At 42.4% G+C, this 18627-nt stretch overlaps 2 protein-coding genes across 2 annotated transcripts in view; one reads left to right on the plus strand and one right to left on the minus strand.

The window, feature by feature from the left end:
* The window catches only part of LOC120805828 (ral guanine nucleotide dissociation stimulator-like), a 59713-nt gene extending 49325 nt beyond the window's left edge, over positions 1-10388 (minus strand). Inside the window, exon 1 of the mRNA XM_040156437.1 lies at positions 10064-10388. Within this exon, the coding sequence (XP_040012371.1) occupies positions 10064-10084 (21 nt within the window). The 5' untranslated portion in view covers positions 10085-10388. The remainder of the gene's footprint in view (positions 1-10063) is intronic.
* Positions 10389-11878: 1490 nt separating this feature from the next.
* Positions 11879-18517, plus strand: ptgesl (prostaglandin E synthase 2-like). The gene is made up of 7 exons (XM_040155846.1): positions 11879-12205; positions 13214-13402; positions 14092-14147; positions 15017-15169; positions 15678-15878; positions 16022-16139; positions 16879-18517. Exons 1-7 carry the CDS (start codon positions 11918-11920, stop codon positions 17005-17007), a joined length of 1134 nt encoding a protein of 377 aa, XP_040011780.1. The 5' UTR covers positions 11879-11917; the 3' UTR covers positions 17008-18517.
* The last annotated feature ends 110 nt before the right edge of the window (positions 18518-18627 follow it).

Raw genomic sequence — 18627 nt, forward strand, 5'->3', positions numbered from 1 at the left:
CGCACAGATCTGATGTTTTCGTCTCTTCAGTTGAAGCTTGTCTGTCGTGTAAGTTCTTCGCCTACGTCCTGATTTATTCACTTTCCGCATTGTGCGTTTATCAATACAACTTTTCCACCTCAGCCAAGCATAGAAACATTTTGAAGATTATTTTAGCGTTTCCACTCAGTTTATTTTTATATGCAAATTCATAATGCGCATACAATCAGGTGCACCCCCCTTGTGGATGCAACCTTTTTAAAAGTAATCTGTGGCACTAAAGAGCAATGTTTCGATGAGTAGGTCAGCAGTCCAAAGTAATTAAATACCTAATTATATACACACTAACTAGCAACCAAGTGTCGTTCTGTTCTTCAACTTCCTGCAATATGATGTAAATTTACATGTTATACATATGTTATATGTGTTGTTGCTATCAGGAACAAATAAAAGGCATCACTTCCTGCCTGAGAGAGATTATTTCCTGTGAGAGAACCACCGAACCACGTGTTTACAACAGCATATGTTAAAGCTTTCAAAGAGACGCACTAAGCACTGATTATCTATCTAAATGTGCAGAAGTCACACATCTGAGTGAGAGCGATGTTAGTGGGAATCTGTCTGATCATCTATGTTGTTCTGTCCACTGTCCTCCTTTGACAGCTGTAAGACATTTCTATGTTCCAATTACCTGGTCTTTTATTAACTTGCCAGTTAATTAGTAGGTTATATTTGAAGTTGTGGCTCAAAAAAAAAAAAAAAAAAAAAAAAAATAAGAAATTATATATATATCTCTTAATAATGCACTATGGATCAGGCTAGATTGCTGCCAGTCTTGTTTGTGTGTACACAACCCTAGTTGCAATGATTAGTTGATTTATCGATTCGTCGATCAACAGAAAATCAATCAACAACTATTTGGATTTTTGAGCAAGAATGACAAACACTTGACTGGTTCCAGCTTCTCAAATGTGAGGAGTTGGTGCCTTTTTTTGTCATACCTGATGGTAAACTAAATATCTTTATGCTTTGGACAGTTAGACAAAACGAGGCATTTGAACACCACCTCGGGCTGTGGGAAATTATATCTGGCATTTTCACTATCTTCTGACATTTTGTATGCAAAAATGCTTAACTGAGAAAAGTAACCTGCAGGTTAATCCATAATGAAAATGATCACTTGTTGCAGTTCTACACACAACTTAACCTTCTGTACACCGCAGGTGCTATTAATGATATAAAAACACTGACGCTTAGTTGCACGTGTTCTCAGATTAAAGCCAGGCGTCTGCAAGGTGCAGTTAATGAATGTTGGGGGCAGTACATCAGTACGTGGAGTAAGGTCAGCAGCAAGACTCTGAACAAGCCACAGCAGCAATGGCGGAAAGTTTTCAATCTGAAGTTGTGAAGGAAGATATTCTGGTGTCAGCCACAAATGATTTGGCCTTGATCTGCCCCCTAGTGGATATAAATTTTAAGTTCTCCAGACACACTCAAAGCACGCAGAAAACTCTGTGACACCCCTGCTGCTTGCACTTGCACATCTGCACTTTGGCATACACACTGCAACGCTTCCCTCAAAACACTGCTACACGGGAACTAACCACAACACACTGAACTGAGGCCTCTGGTTGCATTTGAAGAGAAACCTTTACTGAACCTTTGCCCTCAATATATACAGTATATTCTCAGTCTGCATTACATGTTTTTTTCTGGTGTGTGAAGGATTCCCCACAGCAGCGGGGCTTATTCAGACTCCGTCAGATATATCTTTGAAGTCCACACACACTTCGATATTTTCTTTGTCATCTTTGCAGCCTGAATTTGAAGACCTAAACAGCCTCCTGCAAACTCTTAAAAAAATTTCTAGTCAACCTCGTTGTATGTAGGTCACGCGGCTTTTAACCCAAATGGCTAAAATGGCCATAGAAAGGAAGTAAGTTTGCTTTGACCTGAAAGAAAGCCTCCTCAGAGCTGTGAAAACATCGCTGTATTTTGTTTTTGAAAGCCTCTGCGTGGTTTTTTTATCTCACTTATCACACTAGTCCTGCTTTCTGTTTTTAGTTCAACACTGCTTTGGCCACTTTGCTTTTGTGTTTCATCATCTTGCAGATGTACAAAACTAAACTGGGCTCAGAGTAAACATCCATGCTGTGTAATTATTAACTGTGTCTTTGGGGAAATACATTGCAAAATAAACCACAACGATCCTGCTAGATAAGCAAAGAGCACGGTGCTCAGTCTTTCCTCATTTAAAAAGCTTTTCTTTCCTTCACTCAGCTAATATTTGCATATTTACAGGACAGTCAGTCTAAATATTTTAAGTGCATGCTGGCTCCAAGTCCAAGCCTGTAGTCTTGGGGAATTTCAGCAGGGAACAAAGGCAGAATTCAGTCCTGATTCAGATGCAAATGACGTTCGATGTCACGATTTTAAAGTACAGCAGCGAGTCAAGATGAAGTGCTGCTGCTTTTAGAAAACAGAGACAGTAGAAGAAGAAGAGCGTAGCGTAAGAAAGAGATCGAGAGGGCCTGAAACACCACTGGGAACTGTTTTCAGATGCAGACTCCGTCCCACGGCTGAATACTGTAGGAGAGAGGTTGTCATGGAAACAGGGAGGCAAAGCTGGCTCTTCATAGGGCTACGTAAGACCGACCCACCCCCCACCCCCCTCCCTCCTCTACAGCTACCTACCCAGGACAGGAAGCCAGACTGTAACCTGTAGATTGGCTTGCTGTGGACTCAGACAAAGGCAGGACGGGCGGTGCAGGTACACAAGAGGTCAGTTCATCTGAGACACATGACAACACACTGTAAACCTGTCATTACCGCTCTCACTATCATCTTGTCTGCTTAAACGCTAGTTAAAGACCATGATGAGGTTTTTCAGTTTAGGCAACTGCACGTCCAAATGATCTTACAACACAACATGCAACGGGGGAATAACTTCCAATCACAAAATCAACAACATTACAGGGAGCAGAGGCAGGGATGTTACTTGTGCAATTCAACATAAGGCTCTGGGATCAGTACATAAATACAGGGACTCACACAATTCAGCACACATTCTTTCCAGAGTCTGTTGAAGCCGTGCTGCTCTGTGTTTGCTGAGCTCAGATTTTATCTTGTGTTGTTGTCACCACAGCTGGTTGCTTGCTCTACTCTAAAGCTGCTATTAGTGGAGGAACCCGCCCAAGTCTCAAAGTTTAAAGTTATAATATATGAAAGATGGATGTAAGGTACATCCTCGGCTTTCAGTGTTTTTGCTTTTTTGAAAATGTATTGAATAGTGACCTTATCATGTTGTTAAAGCTGCTATAGTTGATATTTTTGTAACAACAATGTATGAAATGACAAAAGTGAAAACAATGTGACAATGTGAAAGGGGCCCCTCATTGTCATGCACGTACAGAGCATTATCGGCTTCATCCGCCGCTCCCCTCGATTTTACAGAGCTTTATCTGTCCGGACCAGAACTTTATTGTTCTGGTTCACTCTCACCGCTCTCGTGGCTTTGTTTTCGCATGGAGCGGGCAGCTGTTTTCAGAGAAAAAGCTGTAAAAAGCCACTGTCCACTACCTGCTCAGCAACAAACAGCAGACAGACTCAGTCAGAGACCAGCTGGTGAACACAGTGGTGCATTTAGCAGCTAAAGAGCCAGAGATTTCCCTCAGGAGCTTGTAGAGACCAAAAACAGAGTTGAAAGAGAGAGAATACTGGACACAAACACAACTCCTCAGTTTGCCAACAAGTTTGCCAAATTAACTTAAAAGGGTAATGATATGTCAATGTTGTGTTCACAGCTTGTTTCAGCTTGTTTCAGTGGCCAAAAAAAAAATCAGTTATTACAGGTTTAACACTTTAGAAGAGGAGGTGAAGAATCAAAGCCACGGTGTCTCAGGCAGATTTATTCAAATGCTTCATGTTTAAAGGACCAACATTTTGGTAACTATGCTCATCTTCAAGGAAAGAGTCCTGCACATTTCCTGCCGTATAACTGCAAGTTTATCTTACGCTTTGGTTTTTGTTTGGATCAAAACAAAATATTATAATATAATATGTTTTAATTACCTAACCTTTAGTAGACCGCCTTTATTACCTCGGGACAGAGCCAGGCTAGCTGCTTCCAGTCTTTGTGCTAAGCTAAACTAACCATCTGCTGGCTCCAGTTTCACATTTACCACACAAAATGTCAAACTATTCCTTTGACAAGAACGATAATGCCGAGTTTAGAGCTGGGTATTGTTTGATTTTTTTTTTTATTTTTTTTTAAATTCTACTGACAACTTGAACTTGGTACCAATACTAAAACAACCAAAACTTCTCAAAAGTTGATTGTGGTCTAAACTCAAGCAGCCTTAAAAGAACTCTGTCAGCAACTGTCTGGTCAAAGAATAAGTAAACAAGTTCAACAGACACATTTTGGGGTGTACTAAAGAAGTATGGAAGTTTGGTAACCAGAAAAACAAAACAAAAAAGAAAAAATGTTTCCGTTATTACTACCCGTCATGTGTTATCACTAAGCTCAAAGCCGCTGTTACAAATACTTCCACTCAAATGTAAGTAAGATGTAACATTTACTTTGGTGCAACATTTTTTTTTAACATTTTTGTTTTTGCACTGCTTTCTGCAGCAGGAGCCTTGAAACCTTTAGAAACTGACGGTCACAAGTCACGTGAAGACAAGTTTCTGCTCATATGAAGAAGACCAAGTCCGCTTAGAAAATATAACCTTACCCATTTAAAACTGGCCTCTATTTACTATATCTAAACAAATGTTCAAAATTATCCTTGATGCAATATGCAATACGATAATTTTGATATCAGTCCCAACAACAATTATTTATTTCAAAGCAATTTTCCCTTATAGAGATGAGCTGGCTGATCAATATTGTGCACCCCTGATTTTTTTCTCCATTTAGGAAAAATCACATGGGATCCAATGTTCTTAGGTTAAATTTTAAGCTGATCTCAAACATACAATGTGATTCCTCTGCAGGTGATTCACCTCTGATCAGACATTTCATTCCTCTACTGTCCCAGAACAGGAAAAACATCTCAAAAAAACAAAAATCTATAATCAGCGAGAATGAGCAGCAGTCAGACTCATGTTTCTAGCCTGCAGCGTCTCTGGATGGAAAACCTGCCTTCAGTCAGCATGAACACGCCTGCAAATGATTACAGTGTCTACACACACAAATCTGGTCCGGTCACTTGGAAATTACAAACGTGGACAGTCGGCCTCAAAGAGCAGATTTGAAAAACAAATTAGAGCTGTTTGCTGACTGAACACACAGCTGAGGAGAACGGAGAAAGCAGAGCAAAACAGTCAAACAGTCTGACAGTGAAACACTCAGAAACAAGTCGAAATACTACACCGCCCCTGCACTTTGCAACACTGCTCATACACTTCAAGGACAGGCCCTTCCTCCATACACATAACTAATGCTTCTGGAAAAAAAGGGAAAAAAGAAAACCCTTGGGTCAAAAAACTGGAGAAAAAATGTCTGAATCTTGTCACATTCCATCAGACAAAGAAGTCAGATATGCTTGGAGTGAAGTCAAGCTTCAAGAACAGAGTGGTTTCTGGAGCGCGGTGGCGGCAACAGAAAAGCTTCACAGCGTCCTCGAAAATTCCTACAATAGTGAAGAAAAAGGCAAATAAATGTCTCAAAAGAGGATAAACATCAGTAATACCAGCGAGAGGAAACAGGATTTACGTGGAGGGGAAAAAAAGAAGAATAAGAAATGGTTGTTTACAGTGAGATCCTGGCGACGTCTGTGTGTGTGCGTGTGTGTGTGGAGTGTTAAACAGACCCTTTAAACTGAGGCAGTGGGAAGCCTCAACATCCTGAAGCAGCAGCTCTCATCCTGCTCGCCTCACAGAGATAGCTCAGCTGTGACCTCTGACACCAATTCATGGTGTTTACATGATCCGGGTTTCTGCCGGGTTCACCGAGTTAAACTTCAAACTTTTTCAGACAGTTTTATGACAACACGGAGTGAAATTTAATACCTGCATACCGACCCAAGTATGCAAGGTATCAATGAAAACCAGTAGGGTTGATAAGGCCTGGAATTATTTACCAAGTGCAGGAATTTATTTTTTGACCTATTTTTGACCTAAACCTGGATACGCAGCAGAAAATGGATGGATAACTGATAAAATGATAAAAAATAACCTATTTATTTAAGGTCCACATATGGATTTTTACATAACACCAGAAGTTTGGAGCAAATATACTGGAGATTTTCCGGACAGTTTTTTTTTTTGGCAAAATCACATACGAAAGATTTTTTACGAGTAACACTACTGCCTAAGACCTTTGTAAATGAAAATTAAGAATTTAAGACTTTTTAATACCTTTTGTTTGGGGGAGTAAACTGAAGTCAATGCCTTTTAGGACTTTTCATAACCCTGTTGATGAATTGTGTTGGAATAAATGTTGTTGTACAAGACGAATATTAAAGTTTTGTATGAAAACTGCACTGTGAAACTTTGACTGCTTGAAAACTTTTAGCTTGAATATTTTCAGATTTCGACCTGGCAGGTCTGTGAAGGTTTACACCAAACAGACGTGAGAGGAAAATAACAGTAATGGTGAGTCCAGCTTTCTCTGGATGGAGCACAGGCCCACTTAAGACAGTTAGTACTTTCCTCTCTAGGACTGAATTCTTATATCCTGTTGATGTGAGGTGACCATGCCGACAATGGTGACTCATTTCAGCAAACAGGGTGAACTCTCAGCATGTCAATTACATCAACACCTCAGTTCAACCTCCAGCTTGTGATTTTAGCTGATCACATGGGATAATTTGAGAAAAACATGTTGCTCAGAGGTTTAAAAACATGCCCTTTTCCTAAAGACCATAAATCCTCTATATATCTATATAGTAATCTACAACAGTGGTTTTCAACTAGTTCCAGAAACCCCCTGAAGGGTCACAGGATAAATCTGCATGGTAACCAAGGACTAACTGGATAAGAGAGAAGAAATAAACATATTTTCCATACACAGAATGATATTATTTTATCTGACTTTTCTCAATCTTTGCTTTTTTTGGTAAATTAAGAAAGTAATTCAAATTTCTGTCACATCACACTGTGATAAAAACTAACAAAATTAAAGGTTTAGTTTGTCAGATAAAGAATTTGGCCTTTGCTTTACAGTGGAACCCAGGTCCTTACTTTGAACATCGGTTTGATTATTTTGCGTGCAATATAATATGAGAATAGCCACATTAATATTGTAAAAATGATCTTATGATCAATACAGCGCAAGTAAAAGTTATTTCAATAAAACAATTTCAATTGTTAACAAGTGAAAAATCTCTCCTTGATGACTGCTCACAACTTAAAGACATATGCAACGTATGATGAAGGGTTGCAGGTACCCATTGCTTCATTTTGAGGGGTGACAGAGCCAAAAGCCACTGGTCCATAACTGGCCAATCTTGCGCAGCTCGAAGCGTCTGCGTTCACGTACTTGTGTGGACCACGTTTGGGGCCTTACCAGAGTCTAAAGAGAGCGATTCATGTAAATTCTGATAATCACAAAAATCACAAGTCACAAATTTGCCTCAAATGCCCTTTACAAGCTGCACAACATTAAGACAACCAAAGAAAAAACATTAGCAGTGCAATGCAGTGGATGTTAGGCAGACTACAACCAGACATGTTGCACACAAACACATTCACACCTACCTAAACTTGAACACACTCCACAGGGAAACAATTACTCAATATCAAACAATGAATGTACATTGATTAATTTCCAGCTGAGTGACTACTAGCTTAACTGACTAAACGTTTCCAGAGAAACTACACCAACCAGGAATCATCCTCCGGAATCTCATAACACTCATTCTGTCCCCCAGCATCCCTTCAACAGAAACACTTTGAATCTCTGAAGCTGAGATGTGTTATTGATGTGGCAGATTTTATTTATGGTCATTGATAATGATGTGAGAGTAAACAAGAGGAAGTTAACCCCCCCGACCCCACCTCAACCCCCCACCCCACCTCCCACAGTTCTTGACCGAGGAGGTTATGAGCTCCACTGACTGAGGGATATTTCCTAGAGGGCTTCTGGTCCGCAGCTGAGAATACAACTGATGCTGAGTCTGAACAAAAAACACCAGTAGGTTAATTTCTGGAAAATTATGCCATGTTTTCAACTTGCTAAATTTTCAATTAATCTTTTAGTTATTTAGTCTGTAAAATACTGGAAAATAGAGACTAATGCTCTTTTCAAGTTCCCAGTTACTTCTTATTTGCTTATTTTGTCTGAATAACTGTTAAACACCTGAGGGGAGTCAGTTTATAATGACACAAGATTGAGAAAAGCTGCAAACACATCAATCAATCATCAATCACCAATTCGATCAATGATCAGTATTTTCAGCCCGTTATAATTTCCCACAGCCAAAAGCAATGTCTGTAAAAAGTAACTGTACAAAACTCAAAGATATTCAGTTTACTATCAATGACAACAAAAAAGATAAAATCCTCACTTCATGGAAGCCAGTGAATACTTGATTTTTTTCTTAAAAAAAAAAAAAAAAAGATTTATCAAATCAAAAAAAATAATTTTAATTTTTTTTTTCTGCCAATCATCTGTGTTGCAGCTCTCATTTTATGCCATTTTTGTCCAATTATGATACTTATACCACAATGCATAATTCTAAGTCTTTATATAGTAGCTTATATTTTACTACGTCACGTACATTACATATTTCTAGTGAATATACGGTAGTACATTATGTTTATGCACTAGTTTTGGGTTGGAAAAAACAAATATTTTAATCATCAATACATCTAGCAAATATTTAAGTTCAATATGTATCCGCTCATTTTGTCTAAAAATTACAAATTCACATCCCAACTTCCCAAAGTGATGTTTTTATTTGCTTATTTTCTGCCACCAACGTCCAAAAAAAATCCAAAGATGTTCAGTTTACAACAATATAAAACAGAGAAAAGCAGCAAATCCTCACATTTGAGGGTAACTGTTGAGAGCATTTTATTTACTAGTCCTGGGAAACGTAGTAGTACAAGTACCTCAAAATTGTACTGAAGTGCAGTACACAGTTACTTTCATTCCTCTCAACAATTTATCTCTACCTATATTTTTTACTTGTGTTTCTTTTATTAATTTATCATTTGTACGTTTTATGTTAGTTCTGCTGTTTTTTGTTTTTTTTTACTGATGTAAAGTGTGTTGAGATAATGCACTTTAAATCCACGTTGACTTGAATGACTTTCCACCACTGGCATTTTCCACTGTTTTCTGACATATTTTAGACAGTTCTTTTGCATAGCAGCAGTAGGGTGAGGGAGGCTGTCTTTAAGCAGGGCAGAGACAGAGAGAGAGAGAGAGATGGGAGAAAGGTTATAAAGGTTATAATGAGGGTGCAGCAGAGTAATTTAATGAAAGGCATAGATCCACTGCCAAAGAAATTCACCTGGTGCAAACTGTTTCAGCCCTAATGACAATGATTATCACAACGATCCCAAAGTTATCAGGTGTCTTGCTTGACCTACACTAAAAAAAAACCCATCCATTTACAATAAATACTTATTTAGAGAAATATTGGTGACCTCCAAATTAGTTTAGTTTTTTAGTTGATAAATAAGTCAAATGCTTAATCGCTTTAGTTCTTTAAGGATTAGTTGATCGATCAACTGACAGAAAAGTAATCAACAATAATTTTGATAGATTAATATGGAACACAAATGCCAAACTTCTCTGCTTTTCTCTGAACTATTTTCTGACTTTTTGTTTTTGTATAGCAGCTGGTGGTACAGTGGGAGAGAGAGGTTGACTTTAAGCAGGACAGAGAGAGAGAGAGAGAGAGAGCTGGGAGGATGGTTATAATGGGGGGAAATGCGTGCAGCAGGGTCATCATTAGAAAGGTGTTGATCCCCTGCAGAATAACTGCACAAATCCCACTTGAGGCGCGTCAGTTTTATCAGATCCAAGCTGCGAAAGAGGTGGTGTAATAATTAACACCTCATTACCAATATGCAAATGAGCCCAGGTGTGCACTGGAATATGACTTGGTGCTCTCTGCTAATTTCTTACCTGTTTTTCCAGCATTATCATTCTCTCAGTATCATGACCTTCATGGAGTGTGTATCCATGCGAGTTCAGGTCCACCGTTAGACACACTCCTCCGCCGCCAGCATCTCGTTCTTCGCGGACGAGCGAGAAAAAAATAAAATAAAATAACGGGGGGGAAAAAGATAACGGTTCCCGATGCTCACGGCTAGCTAGCGTAAACGTTGGGAGGCTAGTAGACAGCTACGGTGCTTTATCCTTGAGAGAAATGTCCTCGCTGACTCCGGCATGCCTCGACGTGGATATAAAAGGGCATTAAGGAGTGTTTTTATTCATGGAGGAAAACACCACATCGCTCAGTGAACGGGAAAGGGGGGGGGGGGCACGGGTGGAGGGTTGAGGGGGGGGCAACCAACCGCGAGCTGAGGGCTAGCTAACGTTAGCGTGCTAGCGTTAGCAAGCTAAACCCAGCGATTATAAAAATTTTATTTGTCCCGTCCTGCCTCATCCATCGCCGCTCCTCTCCCTTCCAGTCACGCTCGAAGAAACACAACGGAAAGATGTCCTCTAGCATCGGCTCTCCCGAGCAAATCCTCCCTCCGGGTACTCGACGACGACATCCCAGTGAAGAGCGGTCAGTCCGGGGGGGGGGGGGGGGATGTGGTGATTTGACCACTGTAACACTGATGCTTAAATGGATGATGATGGTGATGCTGCTGCTGACTGAGGGGAAACTCCGCTTTCACCAAGACGAGACGCTGCCGCTGCCGCTGGCTCCGCTGATCCCGCTGCCCCCGCTGCTGACGCTACCGCTCACCGCTCACCGCTGCCGCTGCTGCGGTCGGAGAAGTGAGAGCGGCTCGGAACGACGACGCTCCTGAACGCACCACACTTAGCACAACACGGGGGGCAAAATCAGACGCTCGCGTTAATGTTCAATTTCTCTTCAAACTGTTTTAGTGCTTTGAAAATATTTTCATATTTCTATCAAAGTGGTGTGTGTGTGTGTGTATATATATCTATATAAATATCTATATATATCTATAGATATATATAGATATATACATATACATAGATAGATAGACAAGATCCAAGATACTGTATCATCCAAAACTGACTAAACAGCTAATTTTGTCTGACACAAGATACAATGTGTTATTATATATGTCAAATAATGGGGAATAAGATTTCTATAAATGAATAAAGGCACCTGAAAATAAGACATTGAATTTTGTGCTGTGTTTTACAAAACAATGAAATAAGGAAATGTGTAATTTTTAGCCATGGAACAAAAGAGCTGGAACCGGGGGAATGGGTTTAAAATCTGCTTTATTGTGCCGTTTTTACTCTCAGCTTGAAGGAAGAATCTTTGACGACACCGAAAGTGTTTTCAAAACTGTGGCAAGTGTTGTCAAGTAAAAGTCTGGCTTGTATTTCTGTTTGAGGAAAACACATCTGTAGCGGTGCAGGTTGGATGTAATCCTAAACCAGAACGCCTCAAACGCAGAAACAGTGACTAGATGCTCCCTGCAGCTCTGCTCAGTTTGTCTGTGGTTGCTTTACGTCTCTTCGGGGTCGTTCTTTTGTTGTTGTTGTTCCTCTGAAGTCGTTTCATTGACCTTCCACCAAGAAATGTTATCGGTCGCTTCAAACTGAGGCTCTGGCCCAGAGGCCCCCGGACTTCTTAGGCCCCCCGGACCGGTTCAGACTTCCACAGGTTCCATCCTGCCACTGTTCCCTTTCGTTGCCCCCTCCCTGCATTTTTAACCTTTGTACGCCACTGGGGGGCGGAAAGCATCCTGACAGACTCCACCCAGGGCAAACGAGCCCTTTATCCCTTCCCTCGCGGTGCATTGTGGGGCTTTATGTAAACCCAACATGGCAGCCGCCTACGCCAGAACGCTGGGTAAGGTCGGCTGGTCTCTCTTGGAGTCTCCGGCTGCCCGTCGGCCCCACACCGTCGCCTACCTGGTGGGGAATGTGAGCACACATGGGTCCAGGCGGGCGTTCGGTACCGACGGGACGGGGGTCCGGTCCAAACTGCTCTCCTCTCTGCGAGGAGGAGGCAGGGTTCTGGGCTGCGCCTTCCTGCTCGGTGGAGGTCTGGGTTTGTATCAGACTGTGAAGTTCTCTGTCCGGCAGCACCTGGCCGAGGAGGAGACCAAGGTGAGTCCGTTCAGCTTACCTGCACGTGATCCAGGTGAGCTGCGTCCCGTTGGACCCCCCCCCCAGCAGCAGTCACCTGGCCTGACGTGTGGGCAGAGGGTCACTGATCTGAACCTACTTTAGATGCTTTTCACCTTATTTAAGCAGGTAGTTTTGTCGATAACAGAGAAAACCAGACACATTCATAGTCAGACAACCACACACACACACACACACACACACACACACACACACACACAGAGCTCACAACATCAGCACATATAAGGCCAGACAGCCATGATCAAAGGGTAAATAGATCAGAGTAAATAAAAGCAGTTACACGAGTCAGTAAACGCATCCGTTAATAAAGCTTTACAATTTCCGAGGGGAGTGAATGAATCTAGCTTCAGGGCAGTTTACAGGTTGTTCCGTTTAAAAGGTGCAGACTGTCGGAAAAGCCACTTCTGTCCAGGTTAGTTTGTACCTGTGGCGAACACAGAAGTTATTCAGACCCCTTCGTTGTAGATTTCATTCCAAATGGATTCAGTTGCCGCCGATCTACGCTCAGTAACCCACGGACACCAAGTGACAACATGCCTTTAATCAAGAAACTGAAATCTCTCATTTCCAAAAGCCGGTCCAGCGTTGCCTCGGGTCAGCATATTAAATAATGCCCCTAATGGTTTCGAAATGACAAAGCCCAAAATTTACGTATGGGTGTGTAACGCTTGGGTGTCCGAATGCGTTTGGCAATCCAGTACACGTCTGTATAAACTGTTAGAGAAACACTGGGGAAAATATAGTACTTAACAGTCAGATTTAAAAAGAAAAAACGTGTGTTATTGTATTTACAGTCGTTCTACTGAGCGTTGTTGTTTTCTTCCTCAGCCGTCTAATCTTGTGTCTCCATTTTCTTGCTCTCGCTTATTTCTAAACCCTCTGCTGTTCCGACACTGCGCCCCCAAAACCAACTTCCTCGTACACGCGAACTCGGAGTGATACGGATCCTGATCCCGATTCTTGTTCCAGGTTCCGGGCGGAGGTCTGAAGTTGACTCTGTACCAGTACAAGACCTGCCCGTTCTGCAGCAAGGTGCGAGCCTTTCTGGACTTCCACGGGCTGCCCTACGAGATCGTGGAGGTGAATCCGGTGATGAGGCAGGAGATCAAGTGGTCGGCCTACAGAAAAGTGCCCATCCTGATGGTGGATGGCGAAGTGGTGAGACGGTCAAATCTAGACCCCCCAAGATGAGGGCACTCGACTTATACCCAAAAAAACAAATTAAAAAAACAAAACGCTTCCCTCACCCCAGGTACAGGTTACACGGTGAAACGGAGCGGCACCGATGAGTCGATTAGTCAGTTCCTTCGATCGACAGCAAAATAATCAGCAACGGTTTTGATAATTGATTCATCGTTCTGAGTCTTTTTTTAAATTTTTTTTTAGGAAAACGTCAAAATTCTCTGGTGCCAGCTTCTCCACCGTGAATATCTTCTGGTTTATCCTCTGGACTCAGTAACTTTGAGTTTCGGACTCTCTATCGGACAAGGGAAAACATTTGGAAGGCGCCGCCTTGGGCTCTGGGAAAATTGGGTCGTTTTTCACAAGTAATCGGGGGAAATCGTCGACAGGTTAATGGATGAAAAATATGTTTGCTAGTTTCGGCCCCACCACCACCATATACATCAAAACCGGTACAAACACGCCGGACCCGGTTAGAACTGGAGTAAAAACCTTTGCTCAACCACTTTGATTTGGGAAAAATCGAATAGTGAGACGACACCAGAGAGAATTGTGTCCCGGTGTAGGTCAGAGATGACACCTGTAATTATTTTTGTTCTTCCTTCTGTCTCCTCAAAGAAACCCTCCAGGATTTCTCTTTGTTTTTCCTCTCCCTCTCGTTGCAGCAACTGAATGACTCATCCGTCATCATCAGCTCCCTCAAGACTTATTTAATCAACAAGTGAGTTGCAGCTTCCCTCAAACGCCGTTTGAGGAGACATGAGTATCTGTTTTCTCTCGATAATCACCGCCATTAAACTGCCTCATCAAATGTCCTGCCACTGTGAGCCAGATTTTACTTCTGGTACCATGCAGATAGTTTCCATTTTTATTTGCATATTTTATTTGTTTACACCGTAATGCGATGCCGCAGTTATTTCCCAGTGGCTCATTATATAACAACACTTTTAGGTAAATAATTTGGTGGCATTGCTACTATTTTACTCGACTAAAGCATCTGATATTACTTCTCCTACCACTGCAGTTCAAGTTTTGTCGACTGCCTCTCGGAGATTTTGTGCTTCCTGCCCAGTAAAATGGAGGCGAATGCAGTTTTGTTTGTGGCGCTCGCAGCAATGAATGAGATATTTGTAAAGTTGTAAAATAAATAAATAAAAAGTCCCAGGTATTTCTGGATAAGCCACAGACTTCACTGTTTCGGTGTTAACAGCAGAGCTGCAACAATTAGTTGATTAATCGATAAGTCGATTGGCAAAGAAATTCATCTGCAATTTGATTATCGAAATTGTTTGTTCTTTCAAGCAAAAATGCTAAAAAAAAAAAAAAAAAACGCAGGTCCCAGCTTCTGAATTGTGAGAATTTTCTGCTTTTCTTTGTCGTGTATGAGAATAAACTGCATATCTTTTGGGTTTTGGACTGCTGGTCGGACACCGCTTTGGATTGTGGGAAATTGTAAAGGGCATTTTCTGAGTCAAATCAACTAACCGACTAATCAAAAAAATAACCGTTACTTTTCTAAAATTGCCCGGGCAAACGAAACTAAAACTAGGTGCACGGATAGTTTCTCAAACGTGTCCTCCTGTCATCCAGTGAGAAAAGCGTGTCTGAGATCATTCGCTGCTACCCGGAGATGAAGTCGGTGAACGACAGCGGGAAGGAGGTGACGGAGTACACCAACAAGTACTGGCTGATGCTGAGCGAGGCCGAGAGCGCCGCGATTTACCCCGAGAAGGGGATGCAGAAGTAAGTCCGCACCCGCCGCTCCTCCTCCTATCTGAGCTCCCCCCAGTGGGGACGAGAGAGAGAGATGATTGCCCAGGGGTGCCCATACTTTTGCATCCAACTGTCTGCTATAATACCGGAGCTGAAACTAGGGCCGGACGTCATTCGACATCGTTTGACACCAGGGCCAGTAATATGTTAAATGCTGTGTAAATAAAATCGACGAGCACTAAATGACAACTGAGCAAATTCCATCTGCCGATGAAGGCCAGGAGACATGGCTGAAAGCTCCAGCAAGTCTACTGACTACAAAGAACTGCATGCTTAGAATTTTTTTATTTTTTTTTGTCAAACTACTGTTTCCAAGGTCAATAATGAGCCTTCGAGCTCGGTCGCCACGACAGTCAGAGGTGGACCAAAGCTTTTGGACAGATACCACATCTGTCCAAAAGCTTTGGTCCAACCTCTGGCAGCAGTGAACAGTGCAGTTTTACTGTAAAGTGTAATTGTTCTCCATTCCCGTTTCCAGGGAGGAGATGAAGTGGCGTCAGTGGGCTGACAACTGGCTCGTGCACCTCATATCTCCCAATGTGTACCGAACGACCGGCGAGGCCCTGGCCTCCTTCGACTACATCGTACGCGAGGGCAAGTTCGGTACTTTTGAAGGTTTCTTTGCCAAGTATGTCGGCGCCGCGGCCATGTTCCTCATCTCCAAAAGGCTGAAAGGACGGTGAGTGAAGCGCCAAGAAATACCTCGCGGTGAGTCAGGCTCTGCTTCATTTTCCAAGCACGAGGAACTGCGTCGGTCTCCCTTGTGTTACGGAAAAACGCCAACGCCAAAGGTAGTGATTTTCTCCTTTCTTGACCCAACAGACACAACCTGCAGGACGACGTCCGGCAGGATCTCTACAAGGCCGTCAACGACTGGGTGGCAGCCATCGGCAAGAAGAGGAAGTTCATGGGCGGAGATCGCCCTAACCTGGCAGACCTGGTGAGGGAACACGCCCATGTATCCCATGTACCCATGCAGGTTTTACCTCCGGCATAGCCGGTCACCTGCTCCAACTCACTGTAAAGACCCGGTGTCTGACAGTCCAGCACTTTGGTCCAGAGTGAAAAAAAAAAAAAAAAAATTCCACTTTGCCTGTGAAACAAATTCCTGTCAGTCTCAGCTGCTTTCATATAAAAGCTAACGTTAAACGGTAACGTGTGAGAGAAATATCATCACAGTCTTACCATGGCAGCGTGTTAACAGGTTAATATAAACTAGCCAACATACTAGATGCTTGTATAATTTTTCTTTCTATTCGCTATGGTGACATCTTTTTACTCTACATTTATCTGACAGTTTCAGCTACTAGACACTTTACAGATTAAGGGGGAAAAAAAAAACAAAAAACGTGATAAGCTTATGAATACAATTTACTGTTCAAGATTAAATCAGTGGTTTCCAGGTGACCCGAACCCCTAGGTTGGGAACCACTTAAACCATAAAATAACCTTAAACCATTTCAATTTGGCGACAACACGGCATTTCCTCTGGCTCCACAAATATTTTCATACCACTAATGATACGGCTACAGGGCCAGTAAACCCCTCTACTATTTGTAAACCATCCAACAATGTTGTTTTCCGGTACCTAAGGCTGCACGTGGCGGCTTGGTCATCGCGGCCTCTGGACTTTTTCATTTCTCCGACGTCTCCTTCCGTTCTCCCCTCCCCGTCTGCAGGCGGTGTTCGGCGTCCTCAGAGTGATGGAGGGCCTGCAGGCGTTTGACGACATGATGGACAACACCAAAGTCAAACACTGGTACGCACGCATGGAGAGAGCGACGCTCAACCACGAGGGCCGAAACTGAGGCCGCGCTGGGCCGGACGGGCGGAGGAGGCCTCCAAACGGACTGAACGGCAGACCTCTGGGAAGAGAAGTGACCAGCATCGGGAAGCAAGGAGTCCCGCTTCAACCGTGGAAACTTCAAACGGTTCGAGGGCGGCCGTTGCCGCCCTGATTGATTTCCTGCTCGACACACACAGAAATTTTAACCTGTTGATTTGTAAGAACGAGTTAAACGACGACATTTACGTAGGTAGACAGATCGCACGCATTTCATCACTTCTTTGATTTTTAACTTTTCCATGACCGAGCCGCTTTGTGGTGGAAGCATTGTTCATTTTGAGGACGTCTGTGATTTTTACTCACCTCTACTGGTGAACCGTTGAAACTGCAACAGCTTCAATAAAGCATACTGCATCTTCCCTGCGATTTTTTTTATAAGGCACTTCACCGACACGGCGAAGTCCGATTTACACAGTACGAGCAAAAGAGTGAGTCAGCAATCCTCTCGCTTTCCTGCCAGTAGGTCATTTCTCTTGCATAGTGGGGGAGGTGAAATTCTCACTTACTGTTGCTTTAATAGTTAAGACAGCCCGCAGGGTTTCCACGCCGATCTGGGAAAGTCTGGGAAAATGATTTTACACAATTCCAGGCCTTGATTGGTGTCTGAAAAAGTCCTGGGAAGAAAAAAAACAAACCGATTTGGTCCTCACCGTGACCCAAGTGATGATGCAAATAGACATGTATTATGTCTTGGTTAGAAACCTTTCAAAACATTTTCCGTTTCAGTGGTTCTCTGCCAAATGGCTTGAGCTCCAACACACATTATTTAAGGAACAAGATAAGATTTCTCTACTGTCCACATCTAGTTTAATTTCTTCAGAATTTGCTCCGGATTTTGCCCTTTCCCACCCTTAAGAAGTATTGTAAATTTTTAGCTCTCAAACTCTTCTTAAAGTGCAAAAAGGGGACACGTTCCCGAGAGAAACCGATTGTCCTTCAGAAGCTTCAGTGGGGGCCCAATCAATCAGGCAGCGGTTGAGGATCCATAATACATCGAAACCCAGTCTGAGGAAGGGTTTGGAGGATGTGTAGGAGCCCTGTTTAAACTCTTCTCTCTTCGTTCAGAATTTCGTGTTCAGTTCAAAGTCCATGTTGATTTCTTTTTTCTCAAAGCTTTAACATCACAGCAGTTTTGTCTGGAAAAACGGGTTATTTAGATTTTTCGTCTGACTTCAGTAGTTTTGGCATCCAGGAGATCAGGTTCTTTATTTCAGGGGATTTGTTCTTGTCTGTGTAACTGATGCAGGATCAGTGTGGCAGTGAGGAATCAACGAGCTCATCGACTGGTTCTCTCTTTTGGGGGTTAAATTAAAAAAAAAAAATTTAAAAAGATGTAAGAGGAACTGATGAGCTGCCAGTTTGAATGTACTTAATATGCAAACTGTCGGCTGCAGGTTAATTTCTGAATGAACTGTATTAAAACCAACACATGTGCATAATTGTAAAGAGGTAAAATAAAAAGAGGAAACCTGGGGTCTTGTGTTTTACTTGCACGCCAGCTAACAACCGTAACACACTGATGCCGGGTAAAGACCATCCGGGTTTGTCAGGTGTTATAGTCGTGTAAATACAAGCTACAACA

The sequence above is a fragment of the Xiphias gladius genome, chromosome 19, assembly GCF_016859285.1.
Source record: "Xiphias gladius isolate SHS-SW01 ecotype Sanya breed wild chromosome 19, ASM1685928v1, whole genome shotgun sequence".
Classification (NCBI taxonomy): domain Eukaryota; kingdom Metazoa; phylum Chordata; class Actinopteri; order Istiophoriformes; family Xiphiidae; genus Xiphias; species Xiphias gladius.